General features: G+C 46.4%; 1 protein-coding gene across 1 annotated transcript in view; it reads left to right on the top strand.

Annotated features, from left to right (window-relative positions):
• Positions 1 to 1,713: 1,713 nt before the first annotated feature.
• LOC144156060 (uncharacterized) overlaps positions 1,714 to 16,935 on the top strand; it is an 89,733-nt gene continuing 74,511 nt past the window's right edge. Inside the window, exon 1 of the mRNA XM_077687843.1 lies at positions 1,714 to 1,872. Within this exon, the coding sequence (XP_077543969.1) occupies positions 1,743 to 1,872 (130 nt within the window). The 5' untranslated portion in view covers positions 1,714 to 1,742. The remainder of the gene's footprint in view (positions 1,873 to 16,935) is intronic.

The raw sequence follows: 16,935 nt of genomic DNA, 5'->3' as shown, positions 1-16,935 counted from the left end.
ATTATGTTGTAGTGCACGCCCATATTAGGTCCCTGCTGCCCATATCACGTTACTGTAACGCGAAATTTGAGTTTTTCAATACTTGTTGCGTTTTTCAGTTAGAAAACGTGTTTCATTGCTGGAGTGGAGCTGAGTGAGGCACTGCAGGGCAGTTCTTTCAAATTAGACTAAGTTGTATTTTGTCTTCATGTCCCTTTGAAGTCTTTCATGAGATTTTTTTGGCGCTAGCTGCCAGGAGTGCAAAGAAAAGCTTCACGATGTTTGGGAGGCTGCAGGGATGTGGCGTAGCCTGGCGTATGTGAGGGAAGGAGAGAAGATTGGTGCTCGGAAAGAAGGACACACCTCCGATAAGACTTTGTAGACCACCCTATTTCTCAGTTTCTGTCAGCGTTTCGGACACACCAACCCCTTATCGCCACCCACCCACCCACATATCTCCGCCCTACATAAAGAAGTCTGAGGGGGCTACCTACAGGGTAACTTCAATTTAGTTTTTAACGACAGTACGTTTCATTAAATCCCAAATGACGTAAATACCGCTGTGAATGCAATTTGCGGCTAAGGCTTTGAAAGTTGGGCCAGTTGGTTCTGACTTGAATACATTTCACCAGCGGAGAAAAGGCAAGGACTGCGTGCTTCTTTACGCGTTCTTTTTTCTTTTTTCTGGCTGATGAATAGCATCACTGCTATTTCATTTTTGCTGCGTTACTCCGACAGCACACCGGAAATCTTGTTGCATACATGGATGGTTCAGATTGACCTGGAAAACGTGCATAAAATGCCCACGCCCTTTTAACATTTTCTTTTTGTTGAAAAGGTGTTTTTTGCGCCAGTTAGGCTTGCTATCGAGAAAGCTACACATGATACAACGCTAAGCTGAGTACACACAAAGGGTCACACCATTAAGATATTTTTTGCCTGCCACAGTGCCTGAACACAGGAGAATAAAAAGTGTATCTAGAGGAATTGAATGAACGAAAAACGAAATTATGGATAGATTTTTAAACATGCTGGTCCATAGAATGGTGTCACTGCCCCTTTTTGTCCATTTTAAAGCTCTGTTGTGGAAAAACTCACAGACATTTTGCGCGTATGCTCCCTTTAGTTCATCAGGTAAACTCGGGTGCTATGCCCAGTCAGAATAAACGACTAAGGAATTTTATTGTAGTTTCCCTTTCCACTTCACGCATGTGTTCTCTCCGTGCACGGTTGTGGGGCCCAAATTTACCACCACAAAGCTTGAAAAGGTCCCGTAACACGAGTTGGGCAAAACCACCATTGTAGCAGGTAGGTGCACGTGCCCTAGTGCGCTTCACTTTGTGCGGCGCCGTAAGGATGGCCGTGCAAGCGACCAGCGGGAAAATTGTCCCGCGCGCACCGGTCTCCGGAATGCAGCCTTATTGTGGCCGGAATTTCAGGCGAATGCATCGCCAAACTGCTTTCCGAGCTCTTAACAGCGCTGCAGCCTTATAAACAAATGCAAAGAGAAAAAAAAAAGTTATATAACCGCCGAAACGGGCCCGGGTTCATTGCGCGGCGGTATCCCGCACGGCGCTGGGAGCTCGGAATGTCTGATCGCGGGAGGAATTCATGAGCGCCGCCGGGCCCGCCTGCGTCGGCCGCGCGCAGCGGTGGCGGCGGTGTTGGAACCCGGAGCCCGGAAGTGCTCTTCCGGAGAGCGCCATCCTCCCGAGCCGCGTGACGTCACGGGCGTCTTGGCGGCGGCTGCGCGCCTGCGCGAGATGACCCGGGGCTGCCAGCGCGTCCGGTCCCATTCATGCTGCAGCGCGCCTTGCAGGCCAGGCTTCACCATGACCGCCCGGCTGCTGCTGATGCCGCCGCTGCTGATGCTGCTGGCCTCCCTGGTCCCAGGTGAGCGCCCTCGCACTCGGTCGGCCACGGCGCCGGGCTCGGGGAGCCGCGCGCCATTCGTGGCCGTCAACGCTCGTCGTCCCGCGCATCGCGCTCCCGGTGCTCTTTCGCCAGCGGCTGGGAGCGACGCCGGCGCGCGCCGGGCAGCCCACCCGACGGCCCTCGCGCGCCGGCCCGCTTCACGGCTACACTGATGCGCTGCCATGCGCGGGGCACTCGCGTCCGTATCCGTTCTTTTTAGCGATGAACGAAAATTGCGAGACTGATCCGTAGGCCAGCTCCAAGGAGCCAGATTCTTGCACCGAGCTGAGTTGTCGCGCGAAGCCTTTCGTATGCAAGCCTCTCGCAAAAGAAAAAAAATAATAACCAGGAAAGCTTGGGTACAGACATACAGGATTGCCCAGTGAGAACTACGTCTGTTTACAGTGCTTGAAAACGGGTGCGCTCCGTTTCAACAGCGCATCGCGGTCATACGCCGTTATTGACAGTGAGGCACGTGCTTCGGGTCAGCTGGGCAGTTACCATTGGCTTTCCAATAATAGTTTACCGGAAGTTGTGTCCGTTCGTGGCGTAGTCGCCACAGCATGTGGTCGGGCATTATTCATGATTCGTGTGTCAGGAAACGGCAGAGCGGCGAATCGTTCTTTTTTAAGATTGGATATCACTAAGCCTTACTTTGCCGATCGCGGTGCCCGAAAACCTTTTCGTTGATGCTAACACGCCCACTGAAGGGTCGGTGCAGCTGCATTAGGTTTTGCAAGAGTCGAGGTTGTGCTCACCACTTCGTGTGCTAACTACTGCAGTGCTTGCGCCATTGAAATTAAATTTTCTCCTGTCGCCCAACTTTTGAAACGTGGGTTCCTACATCGCTCAAGCTAAAATACTTTGCTAGTGCGAGCGTACACTCAAACGCACTCCACCATTGGTGGCCGTTAATTCATATATAGCATAGCCAAGATAGTAACGTTCAGAAGGAAATTAGAAATGTAGTCCGCACCCCAAATAACGTTGCGTGACACCTTTCTTTCTTGTCCCAATAGCGGATGACTCAAAGATACTTTTGTGGAGTTTTTGCAACGGGCACCTGTCACCAACATAGGCCCTTCTCTTTTCTCTCCAGTTTTTCGGATAACAATATTTTCTCTCGCATAACCTTGATCCCACGCTGCGCGCTGTCAGGGCGGATTTGCTCCCACCCAGCTTGTGCTTGCAAATCCCGGTCTTTGTTGCCCCTTTCTGCCCCCGAGTGCTCAACAGAAGCTAGCTCCCCGCCTCCTTGTAGGCTTTCTGTTACCTTGCCTTTCATTCGTTCTTTCTTCGCGCTCCAGAGAACACGGCCCTGCCTTTGTTCACCCGGAGAGAAAGAAAGCGTCTCGCCTTGAAGCGAGCACTTTGTTTTCAGCGTGTGTGGCTGAGGAGTCGAGCAAGGGGAATGCTGGCTCATTTTTCTTCCCTGCACAGTCGGCATGTGGAGGGAACAGCATCTGCTCCCGACTGCGTAATCACCGCTTGTCGGGCGCGGCCGCCCTGACCACCAGCTTTGCAGGTAGTTGTGAAGGGACAGCGAAAAGAACGAACCCTCCGCCGCGCTGCGTAGTTATCTCGGTTGCCGTCGTCTGCAGCGTGAGTATAAGCGTGCACAACCTGTGTCGTCCAGCTGCTGTCGCACAGCGAGCCGTCTGCTGCCTATGGAGGAGCGTATAAAGCTCTGGCACCGTTTAAGGTCTCTAATACCTGTGCTACACTAGCGTTTGGAAGGACATTTCAGTCGAATGGCTTTCGAAATTTCAAATGCCATTCGAACTGGAAGGAGTTCTTCCGATCTACACGACCATTCTCAAAGGCAGTTGAAAGTTTTCACGTTCACCCGCCATGTTTTGGTGTCGCCACTCCTGCCATGTTGCGCTCTTGGCAAAAATTTAATTTGAAGTTAAAATGGGTAAAAAAGAATTTATTAGTGCTCAAATTGATCCACAAGCGCGAACAAAGCATGCACAAGGCAGCCAGTTTCTTTTTTCTTTTTTCGCACCGCCGGTGTTGGGAGTATCAAGTTACCTCGTAATCGTAGAGCAAGTGAGAGAGAAGGTAAAGAAGTGAAAAATTATGAAGATCGTGCACTTTAAATACCAAGTTTTACTCGTAAATCATTGTCTTGCTTATTACGGCATGAAGAAACTGCGCCCGAGGGTACGACCGTTCGCATTTCAAAGGCCTTTGAGACTCTCAAAGGTCAGTTGTGGTGCTCCATCGACTCAAATGCCATTTTAACGAAATGCCTTTGAAAAACTTCGTGTGGCAGCTCAAAGGTGTCATTTGAGTCAAATGACATTCGACTCGAAGGCCTTCGAAACGCTTGAGCAGCACGGGTATAATAGTGCGTACGAAACTTTTACAAACGCTCAATCGTCTTTGCTTGCTTTATCCCCAGCTTTCTCGATCAAAAAGCTGACTTCTCAGGAACGTAGTGAAACCGTCACAGTTAAGTGATATTTCGCATGAACTTAGGAGTCGACTTGAACATGAACACTGCGAAGAATTTTCAGGACTTTAAATAGTTTTTGTGCAATTCGCTGTCAAAAGTTACTGCCATACACTTGAGTGGCATAGTTTCCATGGCTCTCGAGCCAGGTAGAGCAATGTTCTGTAAGTTTGAAACTGCGCACAGAGCAAGCTTCCGCCATCAGTCGTAGCTGTGAGAAAATAGTTTGCGTTATACTAAACAACTGCAGAGCAATTGCTTCTGAAAGAAGTGTCATGAGCCGGAATCTGCACCTGGTATTGAAAGCGTACTGTAACGAATCCAAGGCCGAATACCGGACTGAATGTCAGACCAAGCTTTTCCCTCTCCTTTCGTCCGTGTGCCTCGATACCCCGCATCTTCCACCGAAATCACCCAGGCTATATGATAACCCCTGAGGTGAATTGTTTAGTTGCGTCAGACAGACACACACAAAAAACCTGCCGCATGGTTTTATGAATTTATTTCTTGCGCACAGAGAACAGGTACTCTTTCTTTTTCAATTCCGTGTTTTTGCCATGCGGGATATGAGAGCAGGCTTACAAAACGAGGAGACAAGGAAGTAGTAAAGTACGGGAAAGAGGGGGCATGAAAATTTGAGACAATGAAGAAAGCAATGAGAGTGATCGAGTGGGAAGGTGGGCCAATAGAAAGGCATGCAGTCCAGTTTCGTGCAGAGAGTTCAGTATCGACTCGTTCCTAATTTTTAGACAGAACAGTGGCACACCATAGCCGCCACAAAAATGAGTATAGAAACGAGTCATTTGACGATGCCTAATGGTTTAAAAACAAGGATGTCTTGCGTAGAAACGTTCAGATAATCAAAATGTCGTTCCCATCTTAATGGTCGATCTTTGAATCCCAGTCACTTCAACCGTACTTATCACAGCGATTCAAATGCAGCCTGCAATATCGGATCCTTGCGGTCACACAGCTATCGCTTTGGTTTGTTACGGAAAAGGCTCGGGGCTGCCACTGAAATAAAAAAGAAAATAGGCGTGGGTGGCTACAATGGAGGTGGCTTCATGTCGTGGACTCACGTCTGACATACAACAGCAACATGTATGTGGTAACATCCTAAGGAAGGTGCATGCAAAACTTGCCTTGCAATAGAACTGTACTAACAGCCAAGCGCTTCAGAGGGATTGTCTTGCTGAAAGACATAGTCTTGCAAAGTGAGTCTATAGAAGACCTGCAAAAATGCTTGAGGAACTACAATCAGAAAGCGTGGCCGTGGGGCTAAAAATAAATATGAATAAATCTAAAGTAATGATAAATAAGCATGCCGAAAGCACCCTCTTCAGCATACGTAACGAAACGCTGGAACAAGTGAAAGAATATAACTACGCCGGACAGGTGGTCAGTGCTGACCCCAACCACGAGAGAGAAATCCGGCGCAGAATAGGTATGGGCTGGGGCGCACTCGGCAAGCACTCACAAATAAGGAAAAGTAAGCTACCTCTATCATTCAGTAGAAGAATATACAACCAATGCATCCTGACGGTAAGGATATATGAGGCGAAAACTTGGCGCCTTACTAAACGACTGGAAAGCAAACTTAGGTCGGCTCAAGGGGCCATGGAAAGAATAACGGTAGGAGTAACACTTGGGGACCATAAAAGAGCTTCCTGGATCAGGGGACTAACTTGAGTAGATGATATCATAGTTCAGAGGTCGGCAGCCTTTTGAGGTGGTGCGACGAGCTGCATGGAGCCGACACGACGGAGGACCGGACGGCAAATTGAAGAGGGGGAAGGCGGGCGGGACATAACATAACAAAACGTCGGTCGGCATGGGGAATAAAGGAAGGTGAGGAGGGGGGTTCAAAGGTTACATTCGGCGGTCGACGCCTGAGGAGCGCGCGAACTCCCACAGAGAAAGCCAGCGTCTGCCGTATAGTGGCGGGTTGATGCAACGTTGTCCAGTCCACAAGCCGCTGGACGCCAGGCGGGAGACACTTTGAACGGAGCGTTTGAAGGCCGGGACACCCCCAAAACATGTGGTGTACAGTGGGCGTGGCTCCTGTGGAGCACGAGGTGCAGGCAACTGCGGCCACAGGCTGCTGATACTGGACGGCATGCTGGTGGTGGACCATGCTGGCGCATCGTGGCGAAAAAGAAAAAAAAAATCACCGAATTGACAATAATATTTAACAATAATTGACAATAATCTGGCTAAGTGTGAAGATGGGGGACAATTCCAACTGGAAGCGATCAATGTCTCCCGTCTAACCCATTTGAGGTCAAAACTGGCGTGTTGGCATTTAGATGGGAAATGACAGGGGGAGGGGTGGGATTCTGACGACGTGCTGGGGGCCGCATAATACTGCCCCGCGGGACGCATGCGGCCCGCGGGAGGCAGGTTGCTGACCCCTGTCATAGTTAGAACAAAGCAAAAGAAATGGACTTGGGCTGGCCATGTAGTGAGACGAAACGATAACCATTGGACCACCAGGGTAACAGAGTGGATACCACGTGATGGGTCTAGAAGGGGAAGGCCAATAACTCCGTGGAGAGACGAAATAAGGAAATTCGGAGGGAAAGAATGGACTCGAACAGTGCAGGACAGGAGCGCTTGGAGGTCGTTGCGAGGGCCTTCGTCCTGCAGTAGACCAAAGTAGGCTGTTGTTGTCGTTGGTGATGATGATGATGATGAAAGTGCTTAAACGATTCGTTTCACCAGTCGTCGTCTTAATCTTTCGTTGCGATTAAGTCAGTACCTGAGTTAATAAACCCTCGAATTCAAATCCACCTAACTGCAGGGTTTAGAACATACTAGGGCGTTCCACACCCATCGACAATTGTCGCAGTGGTAATGCAAGAATTTATGCACTGTACCTGGGTCGTACATATTTATTTATAAGGTCCCCACTTACAGCGGCCGATCATCAACAGTGATGCACGCGCGCACATGAAGCGACATAACAATAGCTCGCGGGGAGTAAGAGGAGCGAAATGTAGTGTTGTGATCAGAATGCGTGTCAAAATCATTAAAGGAAAATGAAGTACATAAATAATTCTGTATGCTGCGCTGGAAAAGGCTGAAATCGCCCCGGAAAATGTCATTTCTTGAGCACATGCATTTGTTGTAGGCCGATAATATGATACAGCTGGTCTCGGAACACCCGATTCCTCATCGAACATACGACTGTGATGAAGGCTATGTTCAGGCGCGACAAGATTAGCGAGAAATACAAAGTGCGTATACAGTAAACTATACCGCGGATGCATTGGTAAACGGTCTACGTCACTGACGTGCGCAAGGTGGGGGGGGGGGGGGGAGCATAAAAGGTCCTATTAAAACCCATAATAGGGTCCCTATTAGACATTAGAGTCTCAATTAGGGTACCTATGATTATGCTGTACTATTATACACCCGCAGCGGAAATGGAGTGAGAATGTGGATCTCATATAATATTCTAAAACCGATAGAATAATCTGGTGCATTCCCCGCGCAAAGCTTAAGCGGCTTCCAAAGCTCACAGTATCCCGAAGTCGTACTTGAAACTTTTCATTGATTCCTTGCTGGGCTTTTCAACCTCCTTTAATGTTCTCCCTCTCCCCTGCGAAGCCTTGGCCCATCGGCTAATCCTTTATTGTTTCGGTCATTCTTTGGAATAACACTAAACATACGCCAGGAAACAAGATTCGTATTCTTTACAGAAGAACCGCGTGGTCACGTTTAGGCGCACGCATGCAGCAAAAGATCCCGTCGCGCTGAAAGTGCCCTGACCCGTACGTCGCTTCTTGCAATGTTCATTATAAATTGCGCCAGCCAAGACACTGTGCCTGTTTCCCGTCTTTGTACGTATGATAAAGTATGTCTTTCTTAGAGATGGGCTCAACGTGAGCCTGTTAGTGTTGTGTATCGCTTGAGTCGAAGGAAACCGAAGACAAAAGAAGGAATGAAAAAGAAGGAGAAGGAGAAGGAGAATGGGGAAAGAATGGAAAGAAAAATGACCGCTGGAAAACGCGTGGGTCCTGCCATCAATCACCGCCAAATGTAAACACATAAGCCCGCACAGCGAGCGCCTTTTTGCTACTGCCATCGATTATACCCCTATGGCATAAAGGAGAAAATAAGAATAAAAGGTGGGTGCGCCTGCGAAAGAAAGGAACTGGAAGGAAAAATGTCGCATATCGCAAATTCAGGACCGGAATCGCTTTGCGAAATCCTCTGGAACGAAATCCGGATAAAGAAGGTCCGCAAGTGCGCATACTGCTTGCCGGCTGGGCCGCGCGTGCATGGCCTTTTCCTGTCATCATTGTGTTGGCGTGGAAAGAAAACATCGGGTCAAGCACTTCGGAGGCTTCGCTCGCTTGAAAGCGAGCTTGAGTTAGAAATTTCGCAAAAATAAATGAATGCATTATATGCAGACTGTTCGTGTGCAACCACTCGTGTACGACTAAGTTTCTTACACAAGTATGAGCACATGGGCGTTATGTTCTTGTTTATGACGTATCTTCTGTCTTTCTCTACCCGTCTGTCTGTTAATAATATGGATGGACGGGTGGATGAATGCATGAATGGATGGATGGATCAAATGATCCCTGTGTTGACAATATGGCTGTTTAATTATTTATTTATCGCGAAGAAGCTGTTGAGAAAGAAAAGAGACTTTATTATAAGTACGCAAGGGTACATGCATTAGTGTTCATTGGTGCAGCGCATCGCACCGGGGCAATGCGGTGTCCTCCGCTAGGCAGCATTCTTGTAGAGAGGGAGCTGGGTTTAGTTAGTGCGGCCTCCCTTGACCGGTGATGCAGGTGATAACGGAGAGTTGGCGCTTGCGCTTGCAGGGGATGAATGGCCATGCCCATAAGGAATGTTGAAGTGAGGCTTGTGGGATGCACTTAAAAAAAAATTGGTCGTGGCACTTACTAACAGAATGCAAACCAGCTACTTGTCACAGTATACACTAGGTACTCAGTGCTTTTACTAACTGACCAACATGGTAAAAACGTACGCGTGATACTGTGGGTCGGCTGAGCGCGCAGCACGAAATGGACGCATTCGACACGCACACACCACACTTGGACAACAAATAAATTGAGCAAGAAACCCAACGGGATGCGCGAGGAGAGCGAGTATAACAAAACATATCTGCTCTTATTGCTTTTATAGCCAGCAGCGGAAAGTCCTTTGGTAGAGTCAGTAGGCTTGTCGCAAAAATCAAATATTTGAGCGACAATTTTAGAAATATGCGTTTTAACGTGAGCATATACAAGTCAGCGTGTGTATTTGCAAAAACGTTTTAATCGTGATTTAGAGTGGGAAATGTGTTGAAGTTATTATATTCAATAATTCATAGAATTTTGTTACTATCAGTGAATGTTAGTATCAAGCAAGCAGCCGATACTAAGTGCACTGTCTAGACTAGTAACGATAGCATTTAGGTTTCATACTTAGGGGCAGGACCTACGTACCGTTCTGAGGGTAGTAAAGTTCGTAAGGAGTTAGTAAATACGACCCGTTGCAACCTTTTTACTAGCATTTTTGCTAAGAATGTGGTGTAATATGGACGAGCATCACGGCAGATTTGGGGGCGTATAGGAGCCGGAACCTGGGACCGGTGGCGCTGCTGGCGCCGGTCGACAGCGCCACCCGGGCACGAAATGCGCAAACATGGGCGGGTCATGCCATAGCGTGTCCATGTGAAACAGCTATGTTTCGGTGTTGTTTAAATGTCAAAGTACTCGCAGCCTGTCATGATTTCAGTCATATGGTACGCACATTTTGGCCCGTATCCACGTCCCCTGACTATCGCCTAACTAGCGGCTGCGACTGTCCTGTCACTGACTAAGTATGACATGTGACCACGCCCCTATTGGCGTTGCTCGTATTCGAAGGGGTGATTACGGTTTAGTAGCGACGACTGAACTCGCACGGCATGCTTCGTAAATATGTCAATGAACCTCTATCTTCAAACGGCGATATGTATGAACTCCTCGCCGAGCTAAGAAAACCACGACAAAAGTATGCTTCTAGGCCGCTAAAAAGGCGCTAGTGTCGCAAGACAAACTCCAGGTTCGGGTCCCTATATGCTACCTAATCTCTTAGCGAGACGAGTTTGAGTTTGTGGTCTACGGTATACGGTGGCCTGCGGGCGCGTAAGTGAGGCATGGGGTGGAAGTTTATATGTGGTGCATATATGATGGGCAAGAATGTCCGAATACGCGAGGAGGATATCTCTGCTGAACATTAGAGCGGGGTTCCTCGGGCGAGTGAGTGTCCACATCGATTTGTTCCTTTCCTTGTGGGGTTCTAGAAAAAAGGCTCTCCATACGACAACATGAAAGGAGGTCTAACAACTCTTTCGCTGTGAATGAATAAATAAAAATAGCCTACTAACACAACCAAAATGAAGGAACAAAGGATGAACGCCCTTACTTGGTCAACTTGGTCAGTCCGTCCGTCCGTCCGTCCATCTATCTATCTATCTATTTATCTATCTATCTATCTATCTATCTATCTATATATATATATATATATATATATATATATATATATATATATATATATATATATATATATATATATATATATGTATATATATATATATATATATATATATATATATATATATAAGAGAAGAAAAACTTCGAACAAGGTAAAAGCACGATTGTGGCCTACGTTTCAGCAAAGAGAACTTGCTTTCCTCAGCCCTGAGGAAAGCAAGTTCTCTTTGCTGAAACGTAGGCCACAATCGCGCTTTTACCTTGTTCGAAGTTTTTCTTCTCTTGTGTTCTCTACCATCTTCGAAGTTCTACTACTCCCTATATATATAGTATATATATATATATATATATATATATATATATATATATATATATATATATATATATATATATATATATAAATAAGGGTAGGCAGTCAAGCAAACCTCGGAAAGCAAAGGGGAGGTTGTGGTGGGTCATAGAGTCATAGAAAGAGATGAAGAATTTTTTGAGTCGAAAAGAAAGTGGTGAAAAAATGCCCGCCGGGTGGGATCCGAACCCACGACCTCCAGAATACCGGTCTGGTGCGATAACTCGTAGACACTCGAGTCACGGCCCGGGGGTTAAAAAGAAGGTCCCCTTCACCCCGAGTAGTCCGAGTGGCGCTGGCTACCACCCCCAAGTGCAGGAAACAAAAATACCTTAACATAAATACCCGGAAAGTGCTGGGGAAACAGCCCCGCCGGTAGCGTAGTGGTTATCGCACCAGACCGGTATTCTGGAGGTCGTGGGTTCGGATCCCACCCGGCGGGCATTTTTTCACCACTTTCTTTTCGACTAAAAAAATTCTTCATCTCTTTCTATGACCCACCACAACCTCCCCTTTGCTTTCCGAGGTTTTCTTGACTGCCTACCCTTATTTTCAGTCTTATTTTCACTGAGCCCCTCATTTCCCATTTTCTGATTCGCTATATAATATATATATATATATATATATATATATATATATATATATATAAACATACAGACTTGTAGTGGCATTTCTGGCTTAACAGTAAACTACGGCTTTGATTAGGTGGCGGGGAAAATGTGAAAGCGATTTTTCATGCGGATAACTTTGAGGGTAGCGGGACCTTTTACCACGAGCTCGCCGTTGCGAATTCTGACCGTTAATGCGTTCATTCCCCATCCCGTTAGCCGGAGAGGAGCTACGCGCTCGAAGCGTCGCACCGTCCCGCGGACACGGCCTTCTCTGGCAGGCTTCATTTGTCTCCGGCGCCTTGCCGCGGTGTTCGATTAATTAAGGAGACCGTGTCCATGCCGAATTTTCGAACATGGCCTGTGCTTTTTTGTCATATTACATCCTGCATTTCTGTCCATTCCGCAGCACGATTTTTTTCTATCATCTCCAGGCCTCTGCGCCTGGTTCTTCCTCAAATTTCTTTACGGCAGAGCAGCCCAGCCAGACGCAGTGATTTAATTGGGTTCGCCATCGCGATCATTTTCGCCACTCGACTTCGTATGGCGTTTTTTATTCATGGCCCGTCGACGTGCCCGACCAGGGCCCCCCATGTCAGCCTGCGCCCGCGTGCCAGCTTCAGTCTCTGGTTCTCTTTACTCCTTTCTCATCCTCTCGATTGAAGAAAAGGAGCAGAAAAATACAAAGAATCGTTATCCTTGCGAACGTACAAAGCGATCCCCTTGGATTAATAGTTGAGCACGGCGGGATCTGTCGTCTTTAATTTACATGCTGTTTTGTCCTTCGTTACTGTTTTTTTTTTTTTTGCTGCTCGTTCTGCTGATATTTGGCCATTTCGCAATCTAATCTCCGAAGGGAATGAAATGAATTAAATCTGGGAAACGTGATCAGCCATTTCTCTTCTCTTTCTAAAATTGCATTCAACGCTCCTCCTCGTCCCTATCTCTCTCGGGTATCTTTTTTATGAACAATTCAATTGGTTTAAGCAGTGTGTTCGCGTTCTAACTTCACAGTATCATAGCACCGAAAGTTAACGTCAAGTAGCTGTCTTTTGTTTTTCTCGTTCGCACAATTCGATATTGGCTGGACGTTTCTATTTTTATGTGCACGAACAACGAGGAGCAGTTGCACCACAAGATTTTTGTCATAAACTTGGGGGGATGGCCGAACGGCATGAATGTCCAATTTAACGCTGCTAAGTGCTCCCTCGAGTTATTCGTTGCTGGTAATCATTCCAAGTTTTGCTGCGGCCTATATTTTCAAGTTTTGACAATAAATTTGTGAGGTTATTATTCAGATATTCTATGTTCGCGTGTTGGCTGTAGACCGGTATGATTTGGATCATATTGCTCAGAAGTGATTTTATTATATTAAAACATAATATCGTAATTTCCTCCCAATAGGGCTTCCAACAGAATAGGCATACGGAAATGGCGTTTTAGACCAAAAATACTGCATATAGCGGATTATTGAAGAGAGAAAGTGGTATTTATGTCGATTTTACTCAGGTTTTGACTACATGACTCATTCAATACTCTATAATAAGCTTCATCATGATGATATTCGTGCGCTACCTCTTGCATTGTTGGAAAGCAATGCAACCTCACAGCTATCAGTTTGATTCAACGAATAACTTCAGAAAATAAAATTATTTCTAGAGTCCCGCAGGGAAGTATACTGGGGGTGGACCATCGCCGTCAATTCTTTATATTATTGATATTGCACATATTCCAGCTATCGAGAAATTTAGTATTTATGCTGATGGGACCATGGTATTTGTTTCAGCGTTTTTTAGTGATAGTTTTCTTCAATTCTAATAAACTTTTGGCAAAACTGGACATTAGAACAACCAGCAACCAGTAAAAAATCATCCTACGGAATCAAAAGAAGTAGTTTACCATTCGAAAGGACAAGCGGTACTTCTTAAGAGTAAAATATTATTTCGGTCATCAAGAATAGAAATACTGAATTCTGTTAAAATACTGGGCATTCATTAATCGCTACCGGGCCTTACAGTGGGTGACCAAGTAAATTATTTGCTGAAAAGTAGAGCTCAATCACAGGAATTTTAAATTGGAACAGATAAACCTTCTTTTTTCTTCTCTCTTCTCATCTTTACACCTTCTTCATATGCTGCATGGCAAAAATACGACAAAAAAGATATTATCTACCAGTGGCCATTGAACTTTTAGTTTATTATGTCTTATTTTCTTCTTTTTAAATTACTGTAACTTAGTTTGCGGTACCACCACCGAAACAAACTCATAATACTACTCGATGCGCGACAAGATTCCTCAGAGTAGTTGCAAACACGCCATATATAGAGCCTACCGCGTAATCATTGGTAAGTTCAAAATTGTGAAAGCAAATGAGATTTACAAATACCGGGTAGCCCGAGAGTTGTCCACCAGCATGAGAAACAGCAATCCCTCATTAACTAAAATACCTAATTTACGTAATGACTCAGCACAACAAACTAGAAAAGCAGGGAAATTAGAGTTTAAGAACTCTCGCACAAATTATGGCCTGCAAATACACGTAAAAAACATTACACGGTTGCTTAATTGGTTTGATAACATCACTAAGTACTGTTAATTTAAATGATTTATTTATAACCCGACCCGAGGGCACTTTCGTTACTCTGTCATTATTTGATTTTTACTGTATTTTGCTAAAATTGTTTCGTATTTTTTACTTCTAGTTTTGGCTGAAATGCTGTCTGGTATTTACATGTTTTCATAAATATTTCTATTTTCTCTTCCAATACCACCTTATTTGTAACCTTATTCGGAATTACTGTATGTGTAATCATCATATCTGTTTAATTAATGCCATCATCTTGCGTGATCAGCACGATATTTTCGTATTTTCATATTAATAAAACTGCGTATATTGCCCTTGAAAAGACGTCTTCTAAGCAATGCATTTGTGTCTAGAGGTGAAGCCGACTTTAAAAAGCTTGCTGGTAGCTTTATCGTATCGTGTGCTGCAGAGTGAAGCCTATTCTTTCCTTCTCACTTCGGCACACCCCCTCCCTTCGGTCACCTCTTCGCTTCCGGAGCTTCCTGTATTGATATAAAGTGGCGTATATTGCGCCTGGAAAAAATCTCTTGCCGGAAATGCATTTGTGCTTGGAAGTGAAGCCGACTTTAGAGATATTGCTGTACGCTTGCCTTTTGTAAGCTGCCCTTCCCGAATTGGTTAAGGCACAGCGAACCCTACTCCCAACCCCCTTTATGCTTACCCGGCGCGACGGCAGTGTTTGTGCGGGAATTTTCGGCCAACCAATAACCCACTGACAGCTATGCTGGGCATCCACCTTTATAGCTAACTTATAAAAGAGCGCTAGAAACAGGACTACAGAAAGGGCACACAGACAGGCCCGCTGACTAACAACTGAGTTTATTGTCACTGAACGGGCAATAAATACGGAAAGAAAGTGACACGTGAGGAAAGAAATAACAACTGAAGAATACAAAAAATACAAAAAACAATCAGTTTCAAAAGTACAGTGATCTTCATTACTAACACAATCGTAGCAACTAGCACGCCTTATCTACATTATCACCAAGAAAGTGAATTTCTTTCCCCGTAAGAGCAACAGACGGAGCGCTGACGCAATCATGTTTCAGGGTATGGATTTCCCAGGCCTTTCTTATCTCCCGTCGCATCCGGTCGCGGTATCGCGCCAGCACGTGGCTTTTCTCAAACAGAGGCGAACAGCCTGGGCATTTGGCAACGTGAGTAGCGAGTGTGCTACCAGTGGCGTTTCTTACGTCGCACGCGTGCTCCCGAAGACGATCGTTGAGGCATCGCCCCGTCTGTCCCACGTACGACCGCTTGCAAAACAGTGGTATCTCGTAGATAACCTCCCCCTGGCATTGGACGTAGGGGCATTGGACCCGCCTTCAATCTGTGTTGCAGTCAATTTCTTCTACATCGGGCTTCTCTTCCGTTTCCCTTCCGCTTCATTTCCAAGATTCTTCAATGTGCATCAGTCATCTGGCTTCGGCGTACTGCCGTTCACGCCTGTACACCTATTCCATCAACCACAAGTTCGTCCCACCCGGTGTTGGTCTGTTGGTAGGACCACTTCCTCCGTCTGCCAACAATGGAACCAAGATGTGTCGGTTGCTTAGGCGCGAAGCGGATTATATCAAGAATTGCCTCAAGTTGGCTTGTTTCCGAGAAGCACCTCCCGGAGGAGGCGACAAGCGACTTCGAAACGCATTGCGGTCTGCTTCCTTCGCAACCAACTTCCTGTGGCAAAAAATCTTTGCTCAAATCCCCAGGAAACCACGCGCAGTTCCTGCTCACCAAGAAGTTCACGTCCTCGACACGTCTGAAATCCCGCCGCAAGCTCAGAAGGCCTTGAGCCTAGGGCCCAAGTTCTGCGTACAACCAAAACTCGACAGAGTAGAGCTGTTATCCGTGGTTAGGACAGCCGCCGCCAGAGTCAACGCCGAGGATGTCGACAGATGGGTGAGTGAGGGAGTGGGTGTCTTGAGGTCCATGCCAAAAACAAACGTGCCGTTCACACCAAGGAAGTTGTGTCCTCGCTACGTGATGCAGACATGAAGCTGTTGTTACCTGACAAGGAGGGTGGATTTGCGGTTATGTCATCGGAAAGCTACGCACAGAAGGCAAGAGAAGCGATTGCTGCCAATTTTCGCCATGTTTCGGATGTGGATCCACTGAAAGTAAGGAAGACAGCACTCAAGCGGTGCGAGGACATGGGCTTAGACAGGGTTGCTGCGTCAGTCAAGAAGAGTCAGCAAGCTAGTCTGGCAGTATTTTTTTCCGCCAAGACACACAAGTCTGAATGTCCATTCAGGGTGATCGTCTCTGTGCGTGGCACTTGGCAACACTCCGTTGGGCTGTTTTTGCAGCGGTTTCTGGGCATGCTTCAGATCGATGACCCTTTTCGAGTTAGGAAGGCACAGGATGTTTAACATTCCTGGAAATGGAGCAGCCAAGAGCGGTGAGCGCCTTTTCAGTTGATCTCAAGGATCTATACTACTCGCTGCCGCACACGTCTATTTGTCAAGCTGTTGAAGAAGGCATAGACTGCATAGGTGCCATTCGATTTCAAAATGAATGCGGCATTAGTGTGGGCAGGTTCATTGAGT

The sequence above is a fragment of the Haemaphysalis longicornis genome, unplaced genomic scaffold, assembly GCF_048455015.1.
Source record: "Haemaphysalis longicornis isolate Haplotype H1 unplaced genomic scaffold, Haemaphysalis longicornis Haplotype H1 scaffold_1, whole genome shotgun sequence".
NCBI classification, from domain to species: Eukaryota; Metazoa; Arthropoda; class Arachnida; order Ixodida; family Ixodidae; genus Haemaphysalis; species Haemaphysalis longicornis.
This window is presented reverse-complemented; position numbering and strand designations above follow the sequence as displayed.